This window comes from Anser anser (assembly GCF_964211835.1).
Source record: "Anser anser genome assembly, chromosome: 1".
In the NCBI taxonomy this organism is placed as follows: Eukaryota; Metazoa; Chordata; class Aves; order Anseriformes; family Anatidae; genus Anser; species Anser anser.
Genome location: NC_139720.1, coordinates 183215655 through 183240012, shown reverse-complemented (window position 1 = coordinate 183240012; position 24358 = coordinate 183215655). Strand labels below are relative to the sequence as shown.

At 39.9% G+C, this 24358-nt stretch overlaps 1 protein-coding gene across 4 annotated transcripts in view; it reads right to left on the bottom strand.

Annotated features, from left to right (window-relative positions):
- FNDC3A (fibronectin type III domain containing 3A) overlaps positions 1–24358 on the bottom strand; it is a 118911-nt gene that overhangs the window by 40934 nt on the left and 53619 nt on the right. For 3 of the 4 annotated variants that reach the window (XM_083821616.1, XM_083821617.1, XM_083821619.1), the window contains 4 exons: positions 9277–9353; positions 4796–5033; positions 3101–3373; positions 1603–1661 (listed from right to left, as the gene is read on the bottom strand). In XM_083821616.1, coding sequence (XP_083677742.1) covers positions 1603–1661; positions 3101–3373; positions 4796–5033; positions 9277–9353 — 647 coding nt within the window. Of the gene's footprint in view, positions 1–1602; positions 1662–3100; positions 3374–4795; positions 5034–9276; positions 9354–13877; positions 13955–24358 lie in introns of those variants that run through there. The other variant, XM_083821618.1, reaches the window with a different exon arrangement.

Below are 24358 nucleotides of genomic sequence, written 5' to 3'. Positions count from 1 at the left end.
GGAGATGAAATGCACAGCTGGGCAGTGAAATAACAGGCTGCAAAACAAAACCTCTGCTGGCAGGTCTCACGAGTACTTGCTGTCAAAAGGATGATGAGATTTAGGAAAGCTGGATTACACCCAAGCTCCTGGATAAGACTTGATGGTATCAGACACAGACTTCGGTTCACTTCTCACAGCTATAATCCTTTCTGACCCTTTTTTCTCCCGCTTCTTGAAGTTTGGCCCTAACCATTGGTTCTTCGTTCCAGTCTGTACTCATTTACTCCATACCAGATGTCTTCCCTTTAGTTCCCATTGAAGTTCCGGTGCCCTTATCTCACAAATCATCTTTTTCAGGCAGTTTCAGCCTCTTGCTACTACTGCCCGTTATTCCCACCACTCTCAGTCTTACTAAGAGCAAAAATAACAAACAGGAAAGACACTTGTTCTCCCAGTAGATCACACGCACTGTTCTATGTTCTATGTTCTATGTTCCTGGTCTCACTTTCCCATCTCGGACTCCTCATCTATTTCAGGATCCCTCAGTCTTGATTGTCCTTTGGACCTGTGCTCCTTGCCAGAAGCTGTCTCTGCTCTTCTCTTCTTTTCTCCACCACACCTTAATCTTCGTAAGCTTTCTTTCCAGTCCCACTTTCTTCACCTAAAATTCATTTTATGACCACTCCACCAACTCTGGTCTCCAAGAACATCCTGTTCAGAGCTACTGAAGTTGACTGTCACAGCTACTATCTGCACCCCAGCAGCAGCTAGGATCAGCTTACTCCTATTTCTTCATTTCATTTCTCTCAACCCTTTCTTATGTGATTCGATTCAGACAATTTCCACCTCCATGACAGGGGCACTGAAGATACGTTACCACATTCTGATGTTTGGACACAGCAAGATCCCAAGCATTTAGGTCTGCCTGCTCAGCACCACAGAATCACAGAATGGCAGAGGTGGGAAGGGACCTCTGGAGGCGACCTGGTCCGACCCTCCTGCTCCAGCAGGGACCCCCAGCGCAGGGTGCCCAGGACCCCATCCAGGCAGCTTGTGAAGATCTTCCAGGAGGTGACCCCACAGCCTCTCTGGGCAGCCTGGGCCAGTGCTTTATCAGTCTCAGTAAAGAAGTGGTTTAGTGGTAGATTTGGCAGTGCTAGGTTAAGGGTTGGAACTGATGATCTTAGAAGTCTTTTCCAACATAAATGATTCTTTGATTCTAAGTGCTTGCTGATGTTCACAGGGAGCCTTCTGTGTCTCAGTTTGTGACCATTGCCTTTTATTCTGTCACTGGGCACCACTGAAAAGAGCCTGGCTGCAAGAGCTGGGACTGTTTAGCCTAGAGAAGACAAGGCTCATGGCAGATCTGATCTATGAATAAAAATGCCTGAGGAATGAATGCAATGAAAAGAATTCTGCATAGTAAGTATTAAGACAATTTTAGCTTTGTAAATGTTAATATATTAAAAATGACTTCGGTCATTTGCATTTCAGTGAATGAAAGTTAAGTGAATTTTCATTACTGCTGAAAATTGAAGAATTGAACTTAGAGAAAAGGAGGTATAAATGTATAAAATAGCAACAGATACACTGATTTTATGGAAAGCTGCAATTACTTACCACTGGCTTGGCTATATTAGAAAGAAGTGCTTCAAGTGCTTTTGTTTCTTCATCCTTTTCTTAAAAAACAAAATCAAAGCAAACAAAGTGCCCATGAATCATTGTTCAGTGACTTTACATTGAAATAGCTCTTCAAATTCAGCAATTGCATATAGATCACAGTATGTATAAAACACAACACTGTGCCAGCTTGTATTCAGCTAGGACAACATAAACCAAAAAAGCTCCCAAAGTTGTTGTTCATTTTAAACTAGTTGTAAATCTTTTCTGTGATTAACAGAATACAAAAAGCGTGGTTATCTTTTATTAATGTGTGATTTTAAACAAACTACTGCTCTGGAGAAGTTAACCTCTTGCCTGAGATATTCCCTATAGATTTCTCTTGGATGGAGTCACAGCCAAGTTACAGTAGTTTAAAATACCTTACTGCACATCAGCTGGAGGACTACCAGTGGCACTGGTGGCCTCCATCCGTTACAGGGTGGCAAACCTTAGCTTAACCTTCAGTTTTATCTCAGGGAAAGGATTTCATGTGCTCTGCTTCAGATGGAGGTACACCCAAATTTTACAGAGGAATTTTACAGAAAATGTTTTTATGTGGTTTCTTTCGCACAATAAAAGAATTTGATCGTCTCGGTAGTATTAAGTGCACAGGCTACTCAGTTTTGTAGGTGCAGACGGGCATTTTTAATTCACTTAAAAACTTTCCTTAAAATAAAATGTAAAAGATGGAAATGTGGGTCCCTTCCAACTCGGGATGTTCTACGATTCTATGAAACAAACCCTAAAAAAAAATTAAAAACAAAATAAAACAACAACAACAACAAAAGATTTCTGAGGTAAAATCTATTTACAATTTTATATTTCTAAGATTGTTCATGCCATTAAAACTAACTAAAATGCATTTCTAAATTCTGCTTGTTAGCACAAGTCTAAGTCACAGTACATCCTTTTCCAAAAAGCTTTCTAAAATCAAAAAAAAAAGAAAAAATGGACTTCTCAATTTTTTGTATAAATACTTATAAAGAACTGTTAACATAATTTTTATAATGTATGTAAACAGCACATTTTGTCACCTGTGTCTCGGTGAAGCCTGCTTATAGATAAATACCAGCTGTCTGAAAGTAAACTGAAGGCAAGACAGATGTCAGAGTGGAACTAGTGAAACGCATACATCCAAATTTGGAGCAACAGTTCAATAAATGTTACCAACTGCTGAATTCAGGTTGTATTATAAAGGTGTCCCTTGCTGCTAAGCTCTCATGGGGTTTTCATAGTTTTGTTCTCTTAGAGCCATTGTTCCAACACGAGGCGCAGGCTGGTTGCCTTACCTCCATTCCATGTCTATCACCCAACTTCAAGACTGCCAAAGGATGGTGCTCTATGTACAAATGTTGTGCTCAGCCAGACACTGGACTTGCATATTTTTTATATATATATACACACGTAAATTATACATATATATACACACAGACACACAATTTTTGTTAACACTTACCTTCTACTTCTGTGTCTGTCTGAGAATTACTTCTTCCTTTACACACAGACTTGCTTTTGGTAGAACCTGTGCTTATGCCAGCTGTGTCCTGTCCTTTTGAAAGTCCATTAGGTTCACTTGTAGGAGAAGGACATTTCTGAGGAGATGATGGAGGACTGTTTAATTTATCCTTCTGAGTTCCATGTCGATCTTTTAATTTTTTTTGTAACCTTTCATATGTTTTACTAGACCTTTCATCTCTAAAGTTGGCTCTTCCATGAGCAGGCAGAGTATCTAAATGAAAGTTGAAAAAAAAAAAGAAAAATAAATAAATTGTGAAGGACAGAATGTAATTAAAAATCTATTTAAAAATGCCATGTGAGTTAAGTGTGTGCTTCTGTGCAAAATTACATCTATATTCCTATTATAAAACTGAACCATCCAGAAAGTGAACTTATATACAGTAATTGGACATTAACAACCTGTTAGAGGAGAAAGTGTAATCTTTCCTTCCCACATCCTTTTTCCGCTTACAGAATTATTCTTAAAGGGTTTCTATATTCTTCCTTAAACTGTAAGGTGCAGAATAAAGTCAGCACACTACTTCATTACATGGCAGGAGACCTGCTCTGATGCTGAATGCAAAAAATACGGAAGTTTTAAGTTTTGGAACACAACTAGATTTCTATTACTTTAATGGTGTTTCTGCAGAAATCAACAGGAAAAAAAAACACAAACGTACTGTTATCAAAGCAATGCAAGTAAGAAACAAGGTTTAACTTAATACAGAAATACTAACAATTCCAGCAAGAATAAGACACTGGTATATTTTTTATCTGACCACTTTGTACATCATGACTATTTAAGTGCAGTGACTACACGGAGGACATGTTTAGAAGATTTTAGTAGTGTCACAGAACACAGAGTATCTACCCATCTACAGTGACATGACAGTGCTCTAGTTTCCCTTTCCACAGCTTCTACCTTCTTTCTGTGAGAACTGCAACCTGGTGTTGTTCTCTAAAAGTCTTTCAAGGTCAGCACCTGCTTTAAAGCAGAAGTTTATGTAAAGAAAAGCAGGTCTAACAGAAAAGTAAATATTTATCTAATAACCCCACCCCTGTTAGTACATGCATACACTATGTCACTAAACAGTATTAAAGGCAGATAGCAATAGTACTTCCAAAGACAGCTTCAACTACAGTATTAAGTTTAAGCGGGTAGCACCTGTTGGAATTTATGATTCTATGAATTCAGTATGGACATTAGCCTGAACTTGCAGTTTTATGAAAATAGCATACTTTTTTTCATGTGCAATATTGAAAACTCCTGTTTCAGGCTTCAAACAGGATACTTGCAGATGGTATCTCAGAACAGTACTCAAGTATGGATTAAAACACTGAATGAGAGTGAAAACCATCGGTTAAATCACCACAAACACTTTCTGCACTGCTTTTGCGGGCAAATGCATAACTGATACACATAAAAAATAATCTGCGTATTTAATGGATAACCACATAGACAAGTTCAATTAATGAAAATAACTTCTGAAATACTAAGCTTCAGCAAAAAGACTGGCATCCTCAAAATGTTTTTGTACAGCTCCCATTCAAACCATAGTTGTGCGTGATTCAGCAAGTACGTCAGCATCACAGATTCTGGAAACCAGTACAGCATTCCTTTGATGGAACTTGCAATACTTACTGAACTACTTACCCAGATCACCATACATTTGCGAGGTGTGATACTGTGGAATGTACTGCGTCGCTATGTCACCGGCCCCGGTCACTGGTGAGTACATATGACGTGGTGGAGGGGGTATCATGGCTGGAAGAGGAAGGAAGCCAGGCAGTGGGGGATGAGGTGGCCTGTGTATCACTGCATGACCGCCAGGATGAAATTCTGGAGCCTGGGGAACCACCACAACCCTTCGAACACCGTTATCCTCAATAACCTGTGTAGTGAGAGACCACGCACCAAAAAAGAAAGGCTTAGTAATGAGGAAGAGAACAAATATGTTGGGAGCGACAGTCTGAAAGGTATGCTTCTGTGTATACTTAAACAAAACCAGCAATGGCAAAACCCTTAAGTTTGAGAAAAAGGAAAACACAAAAGGGTAAGAAAAAAATAGGACAATATAAGGGCAATCTACCTTCCCGTTAAGTGTATCAATTGCAATAAAGTGCTTAATTTCTCAATGTAATGAGGAAAAATACTGTTGCAAAATGTGAGTGCAACATCTTATACACAACTAGATATATTTATACCATTAACCTAAGCTTCTCACCAGGGCTCTGTTTCCATCCTCATTGATACCACTCGCATGCTATACTGCTCCTCAGATTTCTTCTACAGTGTAACAACTAGATGGCTCCCTGGAAGTGATTTGATGGGCAGGTGGACCTCACACCACATAAACAGAGAGAAAAAAGGCATAACAGTGCCTGGTCCTTCCAACATCCCCAAGTCAGTCCTCCAATGATAACCCAGGAGGCACCTGTCAGCACCAGCAGCCATTGTCTGCATCAAGCTATTGAAGCAAAACAACTACCAGGATGGTAATCAGCCCGCTCAATACTCCTTTACAACTCAGCATACTTTAAAATAACTTTGTTTGTTTTTTCCTCTGTTACAATATCTTGCAGCCTGAAAGAAGCCACATACTACTGAGAAAACAAGAGCCTTTGTGACAGCCTTTGCCAGACTGAGGCATGCAAAGAGCTTTGCTGTGCACCTAGAGGTGATCTTGGCATGATTTGAGTCAGATTTACTGTAGCACCTGGGATGCCAATGAATACATCGTTCTCCACTTCCTAATAAAATGCCCCCAAACAATGCCACAACGAGGGCTGTAATGCAAGTTTCTGCATGTTTATCCAGAAAAGGAGGAGAACAAGAAAGGAATCTGGAATATCGGGACAATATTCAAAAACAGGGAACAAGGCAACTCTGTGACTTAAGTTTTCACTGGTATTTGGAATCAGGTGGAACATGCACATGTAAACCAGTGAGTCATCTGGGGCAACAGGATCAGATCCGGAGATCAAAGCGCTTGGTGCCAAGCTGCTCTGACCTGCACTGTTAGAGCTTAACGGTGTAATGCTTGGCTAGATTTAGTCCCACGTCCTGGTGCGAACACTTCCACCGTGTCTGTGACAGAAAGCTGCCTGAAGGATCAAACAGTGGTTTTACAACGTTACTGTTGCGGTTGGTGTGCATCTGGAATGGAATTTCTAGTTTAGTCCCGAAATCATCCTGCTAGCTGAACCAATGCAGGGTAAGTGAGGATGGTCTAGGAAATAGTTTCAAAACTTCCCTACTGTAGTAAAAAAGAAAACTATGTAGGCACAGTTATATGCTTCTGGTGTAATGTAGAACAAAGATCTTTACAGATAAGCAATAACATTCAGAAGACAAAAGTATGTACAAAATGGAGCTGATCCCACCTTACTTACGTAAACAGCAAGCTAGAAATCAATGTAAATTACTTAAGTGAACACAACTTCAAAAAAAATTATATATATACACACAAACCTACCATGTGACTTTAAAAAAAAGTTTCACTATTTTCAGTATACAGAAATTGTCTCTTACTGGGGAAGAGAAATTTTGCAAAGTTCCATATCTGTGCAGCTATAGCTGGTACCTAAAGGTGCGATATATATATTAACAGCAGTAAAGTCAAGGAGAACTTCTGCTGTTCAAGGAAATTCTCCAAATGTAGTTTTCACCACCGAAATCCCTTTTGTTTACACAAGGAAATGGCAATTTATTACAAATTTATTTGCAGATAGTTTATATAGGAAGCAACTTCCTCAAAAACAGGCTACTTAGGTTATCAGCAAACCCAAGAAAACAAATAAATTATAAATAAAGTAACTCAGAAATAGATACCCAATTCAAGCAGCAGGGACCTTAAGCTAAGTCTGTGACTGTGCCTCTAAATCAAACACAGCTCAACTGTATGCTCATAGCAGGGGGGCTACAAAAAAGCACTATGTGCATCGTGTCAAGTATGTCACCCTAAGTTAAAACAAAAACAAAAACAAAACAAAGACAAGCTATTATGTTAATTGTACTAGCAAAACACACAGTTCTGGCATAGGCCTCTCTGGTTGTGTGAATCAACTGAACATCACTGGAAAATTCACTACAGGCACTGAATACAGTCAGCTTGGAGAGGATGAATGAAGATGCCTGTGCTTGCTTTCACAGTTCTAGAATTACAGTTCCAAAAGAAAAGGAAGGGAGAAGTAAATCAACTTAAGAATTGCTTTTTATGTATGTGATATAAGAAGAATGTATGTGCTTTATTCTGTAGCTATCCCCGATGTCCAACAGAGGACAGTATGCTGTGTCAATGCCAAGCAGAAGTTGAAGCAAGCAGAGGTAGAACAGAACTAAATGAAAATGGACAGACAGAATGAGGATGCTGAGGCTGTTCTTCCAGACTGATGGCTTTAGGCTTTTAACTGCCTTCCAATTTCTCTCAAAATGTATCTGAGTTACTGACTTAAAGATATGCTAAGCCTAAAGAAATCATGGAAGTTACATTGGTGGGACTGCAGTAAGTCCAGGGTAACTCTTAGCAACATCGGCATTTTTTTCCTGTTTGCAAGACCGCTATCAAATCCTCTAGCTTGTAACAGGAACTTCCAACACAAACCACAACAGCTGGTATGTTTTGTCAGCAGTAAATACTTCAGAAGCCTTATAAACTACAGGTTTTCCTGGACTATGACATTCCTACTCGGATGAAAACAGCAGACATGAGCTCACTCCACCTGCACTCTCAGCTGGAGAGAGGTGAGGCACCTTCGGTTCAAAAGTCAGAGAGCTGTGCCAGCACAACACTTGCCTGGACTAACAAGCTCCAGTGAAAGGCTAACAAGCCTGCCCCAGCAAAACTCGGTCCTTCAGCCTGCCTGCTGCAGGCAGTCCTCAAAGGGAGGATAAAGTAATTTCATAAAAATGATTCAGATTGTCACAGGTCACACGACTTGCTGAATGCTAAGTGCTTCATCTGCTGAAATGAAGTACTCAGGAAACATAGTAAAATTTCACACTCCAATTCAAAAATTCTTTCAGGTCTTTAAAAATGAATTCTAACAGGAATCAAGCCATTTTACTATGATTTAAAGATAAATGAACTCTCACGATTTTTAATTTATTTCTCTTCTGCCTGTTTCAGAACTCAGCTATGAGAGATACATGAGCCAACTTTCAACAGATCAAAGGTAAAACCACGGAGACGCCATGGATCAGCCTGCCTGCCCTAACAGCCTTTTCTGCTACTAGAGGGCAATATTTCGTGCAGCTCAGATCATTTGTGCTACATCTCCTGGACACTGAGGATTTTTTGGTTGCATTCTGTGTTGTATTCTCTTCCAATGTACACAGTGAATCAGATGTAGACTGGTCTCAACAGCAGAATATCATGATAAAGATTTACGTTATGGACAGTGGCATTCGTCTGCTCTAGTTTCCAGGTCTGAGCTACTAACCCCCGTGCTCATTCTGTAGTTGGGGAAGAGAAACAGACATCATCTAGAAGGCCCTATATCTCAGCATAATAACAAATACAGGTGAGAGGAATTGTCCTTTTAATGTACTTTAAAGGATGTCCAGGTTATCTGGCTCACATTTAATTTTCAGGCATCTAAATTAGGAATCCCTTAGCAGCAACAAAAGCACAGCCCTACTTCAAGATAAGGCATGGAAACGTGTGTTGTATGGTAACTTATCCCCAGCGGACAGCTGATGTTTTTTCATGTTGTTTGCTACGCTTTTTCTAACTGATCTGTTTTATTCCTTATCTGCAGGGAACTTCCTAGACACGAGCTATGTATGTACATAAAATTACATTGATGCCAAGAGAAAATACCTGCTAACCAAGAATTCAGCACAATGAACTATCTGGGTCATGAGCTTTTTTATGTTCAGAGGGCATCTAGTACATTAGGATCCTGAACTAAATAAGGAAGTGTACCTGTTATTGTCATGCAAGTAGTTAATATATAACTAAATGGGCACACATCCTGGCTCCCATCACAGAGATGTTATTGGGCACGTCCCATTATTTACCCGTTTGATCACAGTGACTCCGGTTTGACAGATTCACTTACTGAATTAGCTATTTCGGTTCTACTTCTATAATCTGCATGCACACAAATGAATTAAGAATCAAAGGGACATACCTGTGGGGCATATCCAGGAGGCACATAAATAGTAGGCACTGAACCATTTGGGGACATCATTGGAACCTGAGCAGGACCTAAATGGGTTAAAAAAAGTAGCCTCAAATTATTAAATGGTGCGGTACTGAAAGTTCAAAGAACATACTGAACTGCAAAGTCTCTGTGAAAAATATACAAGATAACATGGATAAACAAAGGCAATGAACTGTACGGATAAAATTATAGCAAAGGGCACTCTTCGAAACATGAGACATTTAAGAAAAACAGAAACAAAGTAAAAAGTAATTCTCCAGTAGCTATTTCTCCCTTCTCTGTCAGCTCATGGAAGAACTTTTGGCAAAACTTCTTTGCACGTGACAAGTCAAAAGAAGTGTCCCAAAATGAAGAGGCAATAGAATAGACTTTACTACAGAAACAAACGAACAAGCAAACAAAAAATCGGAAACAAAATGCTAAAACCAGACAGTATGCAGTTAAGAGTTGCAAATAAAATTATTTACTAAATTGCTGCTCTGTTACCATGGGCTCAACACCTAAAATGGTCTCAGTACCACAGGAATGGGAGGTGGCAAACAGGGCACCAACTTAAAATCTTAGGGGAAAGAAAGCCAGTGTTTTACAAGCCAGTGAGTCTACTCCTACAAATGGTAAGACGTTATGATACCACGATGATCCTTGTACCAAGCAAACCAGAAAGAACAGAATTCACAGTCACTTAGATAAGTATGATGCAGTGAGGATGTGTTAAGGTGGCATTTGTAGATAAAGCACTGCCTGGAAAATCTGGTACCTTCAAAGAGCACAGGGACACTGTTACTTGCTTGGGTTTTCAAAAAACTTTTGACGATCTTTCTCAAAGACCCTTTAAGAAGTAATGTTGCCTTTGGTTTAAAAGGGAAGAGGGCTTCTCATGACTAACAACTAACTGGACCAAGGACAGGAAACAAAGATGAAAAATAAATGATCAGCTTTCAAAGTGGCTAGAGTGACCAAAGAGTACCACAGGCATGCAAAAATAAATCTGTTCAATGTATTAACATTCCTGGAAAAGGAAATGAATGCCGAGGTGACAAATTCTTGGTATGCACTCAGAGAGCTGCAAAGGATCTCAGAGCACTCAATGACTAGATGATAAAAATGAAGAAGAAATTGTGCTGCTATGTGCAAAGTAACGCACCTGGACAAAACCAACAGAACTATTTATTTACAGCGTTAAGCCACAAATTAGCTGTAAACAGATTATGGAGTTATTACATGTATTTCTAAGGAAAAACCGACTGAGCTGTTCGGTGGGATTCGCAGAAGGAAAGAGAACACAAAATCATCACTCACAGAACTGAGTACAAGCAGAACATGTTACCCCAGGGTCTAAATTTATCCTGGATCTCAGTATCCTGAGCACTAGTTGCAGTGCCTGTCTCCATCCTTAAAAAAAAACAAAAACAAAAACAAACAAACAAAAAAACCCAGACACAACAGAACTAAAGAAGAGGCCATCAAGAAACCAGGATTCTTCCACCTGAAGATGGAGGAAAGGTAAAAGAGCAAGCAGGAGAGAAATAGTAAGAGACCTATAAAAATCACAAACTGCCTAAAAATAGGAAGATGGATCATTTACACTTTCTCATGTACAAGAACCAGAGGTACTAAATTAAATCAACGAATAAAAGGTTTAAAGTGGAAAAAGGAATTTCTCAGGAAATGCACAGCTAAGTTTTGTAACTCACTGCTTTAAGAACATTGCAGAAATGAAAGGTTATATTCCGAAGCTATTCAACAAATTGAAATAAGTAATTCACTAAGAGCTGTAAAAAAATAATTAAAAAAAATACTTTTGGTTCAGGAGGCTCAAAAGAGGAAAGTTATTTCTGTGCGTTTGACCAGCCCTTATGCTCTCTCCTTTTGGATTTGATACTGGTCTCTATCAGAGCCAGGGCATTTGCATAGGCTACAAGAGGGACTGCATACAGATGTCCTTACATCCCCACATTTATCCAAAACAGGAACAATTCCTAGAGTTTAATTGTTAATGAGATAATGAAACAGGATGTAATCTAACTAGGTTTTGTGGCATGATGATGAGATTGGATACAAACACCCTAGGCTTCATTCTCTAAATTTCCAACTCAGTTTAGACGCTACCAAAAGCATCAACCCAACTCTTAGTGAAGTTTCAACAATACTTCTTCTGAAAGGGTGTTCATAGTTCCACTTTAATGTTTGATACACCGTGTTAAGGTCTGCAAATGAAAAGTACAAAGCAAATGCAAGGTGCGTTTTATCGTACTAGCACATCTCATTCTGATAGGTGTGAACTTGACAGCAAAATAAAGGTAACTATTCCCAAATGCCGAGAATGGGAAAAAGGAACAAAAAGCATTCTATAAAAAATGAGGCATGTAATCAAACTTGACTCCACATGCTATAGGGACTCCTTCACAATAGGATAAAAAAGTTTTGAATTGTATTACCTAAAAAGAATCACAGCCTTGTTCTTGATGAAGTGTTAATCCGCAACAGTGGCGAGAAAGAAGAATTTTCAAGAATGCGGTCTTAATTGAAAGATTAACTGAACCACGTAAAAAGCAAATAAGAGGTCTACAGTAAGCTTTAAGTTGAGAAGTGAACCTTCTTCAGGTTTTTGCTCAGGTGGAACTCAAAAATGTTTCAGTTAAAGCTTCCCCTGAGTATGAGGTTCTGAAAAAGGACAGTCAAATGAAAAGTGGTCAAACAAGCTAAGAAGTGCTTTAGAGTATTATCTTAAAATAAATTCCAAAAGGTCAACAGCAACGGAAGCATATTTATTACAAGTTGTCCTTCAACCAAATAATGGTTTAAATTAATTCTTAAATAAGAGGATGGATTTTACACAGCTTGTATCTTTTTTCTTGTATAGCGTACTTGTGGTTTTCATAATGAATACAAGAAACCGAAGCTTTCATTAAACTCACCATTTTCAACTACATAAGTTTCAGGTAAATTGAGAATCAAGCCCACAGTTACTTCAACTTCCATAGCAAACTCATCATGCTGGGAGGATGAAGGAACTCTGACATGAATAGCCTGTTTCTTTGTGAGCTGGTGGGTATTTACGTGCTTTTTTGTTGGTGCTGTTTTAGACTGTTAAATTTAGACAACATTCTTTGGATGTTTAAAACAAAAAATAAGGTCCAGGTAAGTGAACTATACTTCTTTCCAAAGAGCACTCACTGAGTGCTTTAACTTTCTGTCTTAACTAACGAAAAAGCAGCTATCTCCAGTCCAGTACAGAGGTTGATCCACAAAGCCATTCTCAGTATAGATTCATAATCTAGCAGTCACATGAAGGCAATATATGAACCTAAATGAACATATCAACTTTGAATGGAGTCAAGTTAGCAGTTTGAAAACTTGCATCCTATCTTTAGCGTTTTATGGTTCCAGAAAAAATGAAAGTATTTTTAACATTCAAGATTCTTCTGATATATTTCTGATAAGATTTGCAAGTGACTGCAGAATGAGGTTAGACTGAACAGGAATATTTAGGAGAACAGAAAGCACAGGAACAAAAGTTGACAAACTTTATGAAAAATTTTAATGGATACAGGGTCTTCGCAGCAAAGTTATTGGTTTCTTGACAGAAAGCACATTACCAGCTGCAAAACTATGAAGGAAAGTACCATGCATTTAAAGATAAAGTATTAACACTATATATGGGCAGAAATACATTTTTCCCCCTCCTCCATATGAAAACAAAAAATGTGAAGATCTTGGCTTTAAAGGATTCTCAAGCTCTTAGCGATTGATTGGACCGAAGCAAGACAAGGCCAGTGTTTTACCATGAGGGGTGGCTGGTTAAAAAGCACCAGTGGAGAACAGCCTCTGGAAGTCCTGCTAGACAAATATCTCCTTTTCTCTACTGCATGTAAAGGGAATTTTCTTCCTCCAAGCCACTATGTTGGAAACGTTGATGCTTTTAAGAGGAGGTCTCAAATCTTCTAACATACTTCAGGTAAACAAATTCTCTTGACATAGAAATGAAAAATAATGATAGTGGGAGGAAAAGAAAAACAACAACAACGCACCACACAGCTGTTTTAGGCTTTATTCCTGAGAAATGACTTATCAAATACCACAAAGCTTTATTTAACCCAACGTAACCCAAGATGTTTCGGCGTACTTCCACTTCACCTGCCTGAAATTTGCTACCTCACTGCTACGAAAGGTAAAAGCTGTAAATACGGATCTTTAAACGAGCGTTTTGTGTTATTTTTTTTTTTTAAAACACAATAAAAACCAAGATCCCTCACAAAGACGCCACAAACCCTCGGGTAGGGGTGGAAAGGAGAGGGAAATAGCGGAGGGCTCCCCCTGCCCCGGGCTGTGTGAAGCCACTGATGGAAGCGGGCCGGAGGGACCGGCTCCATCGCTGAGGGCCCCCGGAGCGCCCTGCCCGCGGGGACCGGCGACATTTGCAGGGCCGCGGCCGCCGGTGCCCTTCCGGGGCACGGCCCGGCCCGGCCCGGCGCTCAGAATGGCCGCCGCCGCCGGGAGCCCCTCGGCCGCCCTGAGGGGAGCTCAGCACGTCCCCGCGCCGCCCGCCCCCTCGTGTCACCCCTTACCGCTCATTTCGGACCGAGCCGAGCCGAGCCGAGCCGAGCCGGGCTGGCGGCTGCTCCCCGGCGCGCCGCGGCGGGCGGGCGGGCGGGGCGGCGGCGGCGGGCGGGGCGGCTCGGCACGGCTCGGCTCGGCTCAGGTGCGCCGCGGCCTGCCGCCGCTGAGGGAAGCGCCGGCCGCTTTTTCCCCTCACGGTTTTACTTCAGAGTTTTAGCAGCCGTTCGGCCTTCCCCTTTTACCTTAACGAGCGCAATTAAGCGGAAAGGGGTCACTACTCGGGCCAAATCCTTCCGTAGGATTTACCTGTCGCTGAACTGCCACCTGGGGAAGGGGGGCGCGCAAAGGGAGCGGGCCGCAAACAAACACTTTTTCCTCAGAAAGCCGCAGCTTTCTGATACCGATTAGTGCTTTGATACTGATCTGTGCGGATACTGCAGCTCCCGAAGGCTGCTATACTTAGCATGAGCCTAATGCGAGCGGCGATGAATCACTGCTATCCCCAGGAGGAAATAGCATTCAGGATTTACTGCGGCACATTAGGTTAACTATGTCTCTATAACCGAACACCCACACTTTGACATCACGCAGGCGATGATATGCATCACTGACGCAAGCGCTGACAGGATCAAATACAAAGGCCAGAGCAGCTGAAACAATACAGCGCGCGGCTGACGTAGCAGCGCGCCCGGCCAGCGCTGACACGCTGCGGTAAATCAATAGTCCCAGATGCCACAAATAGTTGCACCACTCTTGCTCTTACATAATGGCCAAGACTTCAAAGTTTTATTTTGGGCTCCCAGCAGCTACAGTTAATTACACGAAAACCATGGTACCAACAACAAACGAGTGGTCTCCATTTGCCTTGTGAGCTCTGCCGGGAAAATAGTTCCAGATTGGTACTTCAGGTTAACGGGCACTAAAAAGTGTCACAAGGAACCAGGTGCTTGGCTTTTAGTAGGTGCAGTGCAATCAAAGCAAGGAATAACAAAAGAGAAAAGCAAACACAGAGCTTACTGCTAGGCCTGAGCTGGGCAAGAGGCGCAAGAAGGAACTGGGAGCACCGCAAGGACAGGGGCAGTCAGAAGACTTGAGTTTTCAGTGCTGTCAATTTAACATATTCCTTATGCTCTAAATTCATCCTGACAAAACAGTCCCTTCCCCGATCCATCTGTCTACTTTTGTCATCAAGGCTGGGGAACAGCCGCTGACAAAGCAGGGACAGCGATTTAAATATATTAATTGGCTACTAAAATCTTATCAGTACGCTGGAAAACGCATGGAAAAACAAGGTAAAATGTTCATGTAATTTTGTTCAAAAGCAGGGGAAAAAACATCAGTTTCATTCACGCAGACTTTGGAATAATGGATAAGAGCTGAAAGCCATAAAGCCTAACTACAGTGTTTCTACAGATTCCATCCTAATGAGATCCTGATCTTTCCCATGAAACCATACATATGTATTCAGAAAAAAAGGACACAAAATCCCTTCTCACAGGCAAACGTGCGGAGATGACAGATTCCCATAGCACTTCATCATTAATACAGCTATCAGTTTTCTCTTATAATGGCCTCACATATATTCAAAGGACAAAGGTAACAATGGTTTCTGTGTTCAAATATTAAACGTACCTTCATTCCAGCTGTATCTAAACAATGACCACTGTGCAATTTTGTGATTAAAAAAAAAAGATTGCAAACTCATGCCTTTGAATGGTGCAAACTTCTCATCAAGAACTTACACGTGGGAGCCTGCAGAAGGATGATTTTAGTCTTTCTAGATACTCCAATAATAGAAAGTTTTTATACATTCTTTGTGAAGCTGTTGAGGAGCACAGCAATCAACTCCATCCTACTTCTGTTTAAGAAATAAGTAACAATGAATCAAAGATGCTAATGTGGAAATACAATACAGATTTTTACTGTGCAGCCTAGATTATTAAATTGTTCAGCTTGCTTTGCTGTTTTAGGTTTAGACTAAGGGCAATTACTTAATAACTGTGGAAGAGTTATGTCAAAAAATATGTTCTCTCTCCCTTGTAGTCTTCCAATTTAAATATCAGGTGAACCATAAGTCATTGCATTTCAAAGGGAGTCAAATGCGATATACCATCCTTAACACAAAGAAGCTTTGATGAAAATGTTTTTATTCTTAGCAGTAAGAATAATTTGCACTAACTGCACAGCGTATTTGCTCAGCTTTTTCTCAAAGAGAGTAATTTCCTAGCATTTATGCTGAGCAATATTGATCTGCAATTTCTTCAGACTAATATTTAATATCTGTACATAATGCTTAGTCATTTTCCATTTGATTCACATGATTCAGGATAAACTACAATTTAATCATCTAACAGTTGTTACCACTAGAATTTGTGCATTTTTAATCATTTTTAAGCTGTTTGCACTGCAGACCAGTAAGTAAAAAAAAATGATAAAATAAGTTAAGTGCCACTATTGAAAACTGGTTGTAGCTAAGAGGTGAACAGCACAAGTGAGTCTCGACAGCTAGCAGTTGCTGGCTTGCAGACAGCAGCTTCTAGAAAAGAGCACTTTGGTTCGCAGAAGAGAGATTGTGGAAGGCACAGGCATTAACTTCAACTTCTTTTCCTCTCAGGCTGGTTGTGCCAAAAATTAAATTATGTAGTATAATTACTTGTAAAGGCCTTTTTGGCACCATTATATTCAAGTTATTACACTAATGGGTTATTTTTTCTGTACATACTTACCTGGCTACACTGATTTCAAACTAGAGGGCAAAATTATCTGGCATATTCTGCTGTTTCAGAATGGGCACTCAGAGAAGCCCCTTCTTCTTCTTATGAAGTTCTTAATATTCCCACCTCCAAGTTATGTGTGTACATATGAGTGCATATCATGTGTATGTATATATAGTTACAAACACATATCTGCATATAGATAGTGCCTAAGAAAACCAACAGCATACGTACGAATGCTGAACCAATTTTACCAAATCCTAGAGTAGAGTATTTCAAAACTTTGGATGAAAATACACAGAAGAATCTGTGGATATAATCAAATTCTGTTTGTGCAACCCGTGATTATTAGAATACACACACTGACAGAAACTTAAGCAAGAAATCAACACCAGAAAAGGTTGCCAAAAGAATATTCAGTGCCCAGCTCAAACTTTGATTTCTATCCAAGACAGACAACTCTAAAGACATACTTTTGGAGTCTCGGGAATCTACTAACAACGTGCACTTTCATTTGAAAACCTCTGAATTGTTTAGGCTTCGAGGAAATTACTAGACGAACACAGTGCATATTCAGGTGTTCTATTTAAAACAAACACCAGCAGAACAAAAACTGTGACGATAACACAATTCTAACATCTGAAATTCTTCTAGTATCAAAAATAAATACCACACACACCTATCTGTAAAGGGGCCCATCTGGGAGTGTTCATTCCTAACTGAAACAGACTAAAACTAAGTTAGCAGGACATGAGATATCTCAGCTTCCCATTGTGGTAAAGAAGAGAGAATCCAGTAATCCATTATTCTGCATGATTTAGCAGAAAGAGGGAAAACTAGGGAAATGTAGAATGACATTAGTTTCACAGCTACAGTTCTGGGGTCAGGCTATCTGGGGCAAAACAGGCCTAAATCATGTTATAAGCAAAGGTAAGAAATTAATGGTAACTATACTGATCTGAAAACCAAAATGAAACAGCACAACAGCTCTGTCCCACTGAAATTTTGCTCTTGAATGTAAATCTTGCATTAGCTAATCTTGCTGCTGTGGTCAGATGAAAAGGTCTTCTGTAAAACAATGCAAAAAAAATAATGTCAACAGAGTTCAGTCCTACAAAGACTTCCTTTCTGTTCACACTCACCACATAAAATTATTTTTATGCCTAAATCAGAGATGTTTACTTGACTCCACCAACATAAAGACTCTACCAATAATCCAGTTCCAGAAGAAAACGTTCAGATGCAGGCTTCTGAACTCCGAAATAAATTCTGAAATAACATTTTATTGCATAGTTCTGTTTCAAACCATGAGGGAAGAAAACACTCCCCGAAGCTGACAATTTGAAAGGAGACATTTGGTAATGCAAAGTCCTTCTGTCATGGTACAAACTGTAGGGAACAAGCCTCAAGCAGACAAATTGCACAATAATGGCATATGACAAAAATGAGACATAAGACCGAGCTGAAAACATCTGATGTTACACACCTTACACTTTGCAACGTTTACAGCAAACATTTGGCTTCAGAGGGGTGATTCACTGGCTGCCTTGGAGGACAACTCCGTGCTTTTGCACATTTATCAGGGAGCCACCTCATAGCAAACGACAAATCATCAAGCGCAGACCGTGCGTCCCCGAGCAGATACTCGGTTCAGCAGAGTCTATCGAGTTTTCTGAGGGGAGATTCCTACTGTCAGAAAAAAAAAAAGGTCTTCCTGCTCAGTTAGTCGGTGAGCTAATTTCTGTGCTGTGTGCTAACCCCCAGCTTGTTCCAGTCTGGGAGAGTGCCAAGGACACCAGACCACGGAATAACCTGCCTCGCAAACACTGTCACCTCTGCTGAAGGTGGGCCACCAGGAAACCAAAGTGCAGCACACTAAGCTCCTGTCCATGCTATGGACACAGTGAACTCCTCTGATCAAGTTGCTAGACGGAAAATACAAAGCCAGCCTTTGAAAGGGGAACAAGAACCCAGAACTTCACCCAAACGTACAGGAATCCCTATGGAATCCCCATTACATCAATCTAGAAAGGCACACTGCCTTCCTAAGTAGTTTCCCTCTGGAACGGTTTTTTGGGGGGGTGGGCGGGGGTGAAGATGCCCATTTCCAAAAGAAGACACGGAGAGAAGCCTAAACTCAGGACATCCCATACCCTAATGGCCAGGGGACTCTGCTGGAATTGGGAGCTACAGGTTCAGGTTCTGCTGAACTCTGTAGGGCTAAAAACATCAGATCTCTATTCTGGGTGGGTGCTTTAACCAATTTCATGCTGCTACTGTTTGCATTTTAGGATAAACCAAAATACAGCGGATATTTTGAGATACAGCTTGAGTAAACAAATAACCTATCTTGCCTTTTGGAGAGAGGCAGCCTTCACATACTGTCTGTATATTGTCTCTGCTCCAGTAGGTCTTTGATATCTGGTTTCTGCCTGTCCCCCTGCAGCCTCATGTTTTGTACAATTACAAGGTCATAGGGAATTCCGTGGTCAAAACAGAAGCAACGGACTCTATGCGCTTGCTAGGATTAGGCTGTGATTCAGTGGGTGACCTGTGCTGCACTGGGACTTCTGAAGTGAGAAACTTGTAAAGTTAATACTAATAAAGAACCCAAACACCCTGAACATACCCCCTTTATGATGACAGTCCACTACGCACGCATCCTTTTGTCCATTTCTACAACAATAAAAAGAGAAGCCTATGAATGCAGATACAACGGGGGATGCTCTGAAAAGAGTGGAAATAAATGACTCAAAAACTACAGATCTTGAAAATTCTTTATAACATAGCAGCTGGCATAGTAAGTACTTAAACATTGAGATTAAGACTTCTGATTTTGCTAATGACTTAAGGTCAACAGGCAAGAATTTCCATGTTCATAAGGCTTTGCAGAAATTTGGTCCCAAATTAAATAACCCCAATTTAGGGTATATATTAAAACAAACAAACAAACAAAACAAAACACAAAACAAAATGTTCTCAAGTTAGACTTGGCAACATAGAATGGCACTACGCTTACTACCAACACCTGTGGCCTCTTCTGTAGTGAAATGTTTCTATCATTTCATACAGATCACAACATACCTCAAATAGTTGCCACTGCAAATCTTACATTTTACTGTTGATAGTGACAATAAAGTACTTATAGGGTCTGGCTTAGTTAATAAAAATCATCGCAGCCTAACTAATGAAGTCATTTTTATCTTTTAAACTTGTTTTAGCATTTGAAATCTGCAATTTTTTTTAATGTCTTATGTGACAAAGGCCCCTTCATTCTGCACAGTGAACTCTCCACAGATCCCTTCAACAAGGAATTATTTTCTCCATATCTCAAACAAGTTACCAGACAGGGAAAGCATGTAAGCACAAACATTAAAAGTGTCCATGACAAAGGTTGTTGTTGATAGAAAGCTTTCATCAAGGTTAATAAATATGTAATATCAGAAAGAAAACATCTGCTAAAGCAGTAAGCAGGGACCAGACAAAGATAAGCTTATGCTGTTGCAGTGTTCTCCTCAAACTCAATTTGCTCTGTAGCCAAATACTTTTTAGAAAGTAAAATACCTACCGCTTTGGCAGACAAACTGAACTCAGAGCCAGAAGGAACTATGTAAGGAATCTACTTACCTGTGCCAAACAAGAGGTAAGGGATGAAGCAACTAAGTTGGCTCAGACGCATCAAAAATTGTCATTCCAAGCCAGATGAAAGGGAAAAAGGACACACTCGTACAGTGGAGCTCCTGACCAAACGTTATGTATGGATCAATATATCCCTCTTCTAAGGAGAGGAGACAAGAAAATTGCTTAATAGCTGGAAAGTAAGTGTGTCCTTTGTGCCAAAACCTTTTTATTGCTTCCCTACCGTCTGGGTGTAGATCTGCTTTTTCTGTTGCTGGACCATCAGGGCTAAAGGACTGAAAAAGACTTCATGAATCAAGTCCATTCACCTGCAATTGCAGCTTCATTCCTCTTCCCTATTATCATGCATCAGGATCCATCACAGATGGATTGTACATAAAAGCATCAAGACCAATCTTATAAAAAGCCAGTTCTTTCACCCATGTCTCCCACTGGGCTACTATTCTAGAGCACGACTCTCCTATGTAGCCAGGAGGTTTCTTGTAATTAGATAAAATGTATTCATAGCCATTTGACATCCACTTGGCTCTCAATAAGCTCTAGCATTAATTTTATTTTTTTTAAACCCCTCGTGTTTCCCTATCTATTCCTAACTCATTTTTAGCCCAACAAGCCAAGCTCTCCCAGCATCCTTTCACAAAACAGACTCCTCATTCTTATGAATGTCTTAATCTCTCTTTTCTCTAACAGCTGGAATCAGTTTCATTTCATCTTTTGTAAACATGAATGATCAAAATACAGTTAAGGTCTCAGCAGAATCCTGTAAAATCCAACTAAACATCCCAAGCTGTACTAGCAATGTCTGCTCTGATGCATTTTATGATCACAGTAACCTTTACAGATACATTACACTGGAGATAATACTTATCTTGTGAACCAAATAACTTGCCTGCTTCCTCCTCCTCCTTATAAAATTGCAAATGATGAGATTCCCGTTCATAATTTATTAATCTTATGCAAGACCTTACACTGTATATAACTGCATTTCATCCAGTTCAGGGGTACCATTCAAACAACACTCCTTTAAACAGTTGATGCACATTCTTGATCTTTTACCACTTCTGGAATACAGATTCCCTAGGCCACTGCAGTTCCCTGGTTCATCAGCTTAGCTGAAATGCCAAGTATTTATGGAATTATCTTGATAGCTGAAAGATACCTGAGTGCCTTAGTTACTGAGTGGTTAAGAAGGGATAGATTTATATTACAGGCTAGCTGTGCATCACGCTTCAGCATTTGATCCTTTCCTATTTCCTCCACAATTAAGAACCTTAAAACAAACAAACAAACAAAAAAACCAAAAGACTATATGACTAAGGTTATATTGAATCTGCTGAAGCTCTGTAGAGCTACAGGTCAAAACCATTCTGTATTATGCTTTGAATTTTGCTCTACGGGTTTTATCCAACAAAACACACAGGTATCTGATCTCAAGACTGTCATTCTTCAAATCTGTGTTTTCTGGTCCTTTTATTTGCTTTCTATTGGCCTCCACATCTCCAAAAGCCACGTCCTACATAGATACAGCCTTACCTGGCATTCAGCCTCTTTTTCCACGTGGCATCTTCCCAGGCACTTCAGACCTTCATCTAGTTCTGTGAAGCTGCACAGAATTGTTTACCTGCCAATCTACTACTTGTCCACACACAGCAGCACAACACCACCATACAACAAGAAGATCCAGAAACCTGCATTTATATGCTTCTGAGAAAACCCAGAACCCAACACCCTTCCATTTATGCTGTCACCAAGATGAGACTAGATTCTTTCCCATAAGAAATAAATAACAGACCTGCTTTTCAGATAAGAGGTTGAGGCTCAGTAACTGAAAAACAATGATAGCACATTGAAACTTTATGAACTTAATGCACACTTGGAAAGCTATTATGGCCAAATCGGTGCTCTGGAAGGTATTTTCAATGTTAGAAGATGAACTGGGGAAAAAACCTACAGATAAAGCTGTGTGGGTATATGAGTAGGATTCCTGGTCTAGTATGTGTCATATATTCTGCTTGAAAGGAACACAAGAACACTTAGGAGTGTATATAGCTATAACTAAGAGAAAAGATGGGGTATTTCCAAGGTACTTTTTCTTCCTTTTTTATGCAATATTTTTATTAAGAATTGGAAAGGTGCAGCAAACATAAAAACACACCTTTAACAAACATGCTATTGAAAAGGCTACATATATATAATGTCAGATTTACAGCTTGTGTAGAAAGGCACTGTTCTAACGCACATGGGCTAGCAGTCCATAGTAAAAAACAATCAAACCATCAATCAATCTCAAAACCTCAGTGCTTGCAAGTACTGTTGTATCTGTATCTATTTGCAGTACAAATATGGGAGTGGAAGTTAAGCTCACACTAGGCAGTCTTCTGCATCTTTGTTCAGTGTTTGTTAACAGCTGATGAGTTAGATGACTTTTCAGTTTTAACTGAGCTTAAGTGATCGATAAGATTAAACTTCTTTTATCCAACAAAACAGTTCTGTGCTTGATCACCAAACAGGAAACAATAAATGGAAAGTTTAAGAAAAAGTGAGAATAAATGCCAACTGAAGTATGTTTGTTATTTTCTAAATCCACCTGTTACTTAGGAGTTTTACTGAGATGTCTCTTCACTGCAAAAACCAAAAAGCCCAGCTCTGTCAAAATGGCTGAGGATGTAACACAGCAGAGCACTTCACTTTAAGACAGTCCCTTGAAAGACAGCATTTAGCACTTCTGAGAAAACAGAGAAAAAGCAAAAGGCTGACGATTCTCTGTAGACCCATCTCTTTCTCCTTCCCTCTGTTGTTGTCTCCAACTTTAATTCTGATTCCAAGAAGAAAGGAACGCAGTATCAATAAGGTACAGCTCCTTGACCTAACAGTTCTTTCCCTAGTTTGGGACTTTCTCTCAGCCCACGGTCCTGTTGTGGTTTTTATTAAGCACAGTCCTTCTACTTCAAGTGACCTGCCTGTATTTCATACGATTTTTCTACAATTGTTGCGATGCATTGTTATGAAATGGTCATGATGACAACCTTCGCTATCTTATTCCCAGTAACTTACTTGTATTTTATTGAAACTACAACTACATATTAAATCCTCCTATGAATCATCTATGAAGTAATAATACACCCTATAGGTTTGGCATTCATAGATCTTATTCCAGCTCTCTTCCCCCAGCCTCTATTTCCCTATTTTGGAGGCACAAGCAGACAGAATCCTCCTGAAGGCAGAAAAGCTGCTATACCTGAATACTCTCCATTTAGGTACTTCTGAAATATTTACATCTAGCAGTACTTCCTTGACCTGAAAGATCTGGAGGAAACATAGTAATAAAATCCTTGTTAAGAAGCACAGGCTGTTCTGCTTAGGTAGGACCTACTTTTTTTCTTTTTTAAAGAGGGTGGGGAACAGACAAAATACAACTTTCATAAGTCATTGCAACTGAGATATAACAATGTAATAACTAACAGTTTTACAAAGCCCATAGGAAATTTGAAAATGGGGTTTTGTATCACTGAAGAGTGTAATATATGTAATAAGCCATCTTTTCTCAACAAAATATTGGGCTGTAAGAAAGTTCTTTCCTCAGCTGCTTCAGAAGGTACATCCATCCCACCTATGAATAAAACAGTCAAGATTATCCAAGGGAAATATAATATACACAGTATGAAGATAGGCCATATGTCCAGCACCAAAGGGAAAGCAAGAGTGAAACGGACGGAGAAAAGCTACTGGAAAAAACAAATTGAGAACAGGCACAGAAAGTAAACCATACACTCACAGAATAGTTGATTCATCAAAAAGAAAAGAGGGTGTAATCAGTCGCTCCAGTACCTTGAGCACCATTAACTTGAGAAACTTCTGTAAGTTACTGGGTGCTGCACAGTCACTTGAAAAAAATCTGAGGCTGTTTAGATGATGTCCTAGAGCACCTGCTCCAGAAAACTGCATTTTTTCAAGTTGCAGCGTGACAAAAGCCTTTTCTTTGGGGGGAAAAAAAAAAAAGAACAACAGCACTTTGAATAGCTGTATTTACTAGCAGTGAATCTGGTCTTTCAAACTTTATTTGAAGACCCACGTAATTACACTGTTTCTTAATGGCTTTAAGTGGCTGAATAGACACACTTGTAATTGGTCTTTAA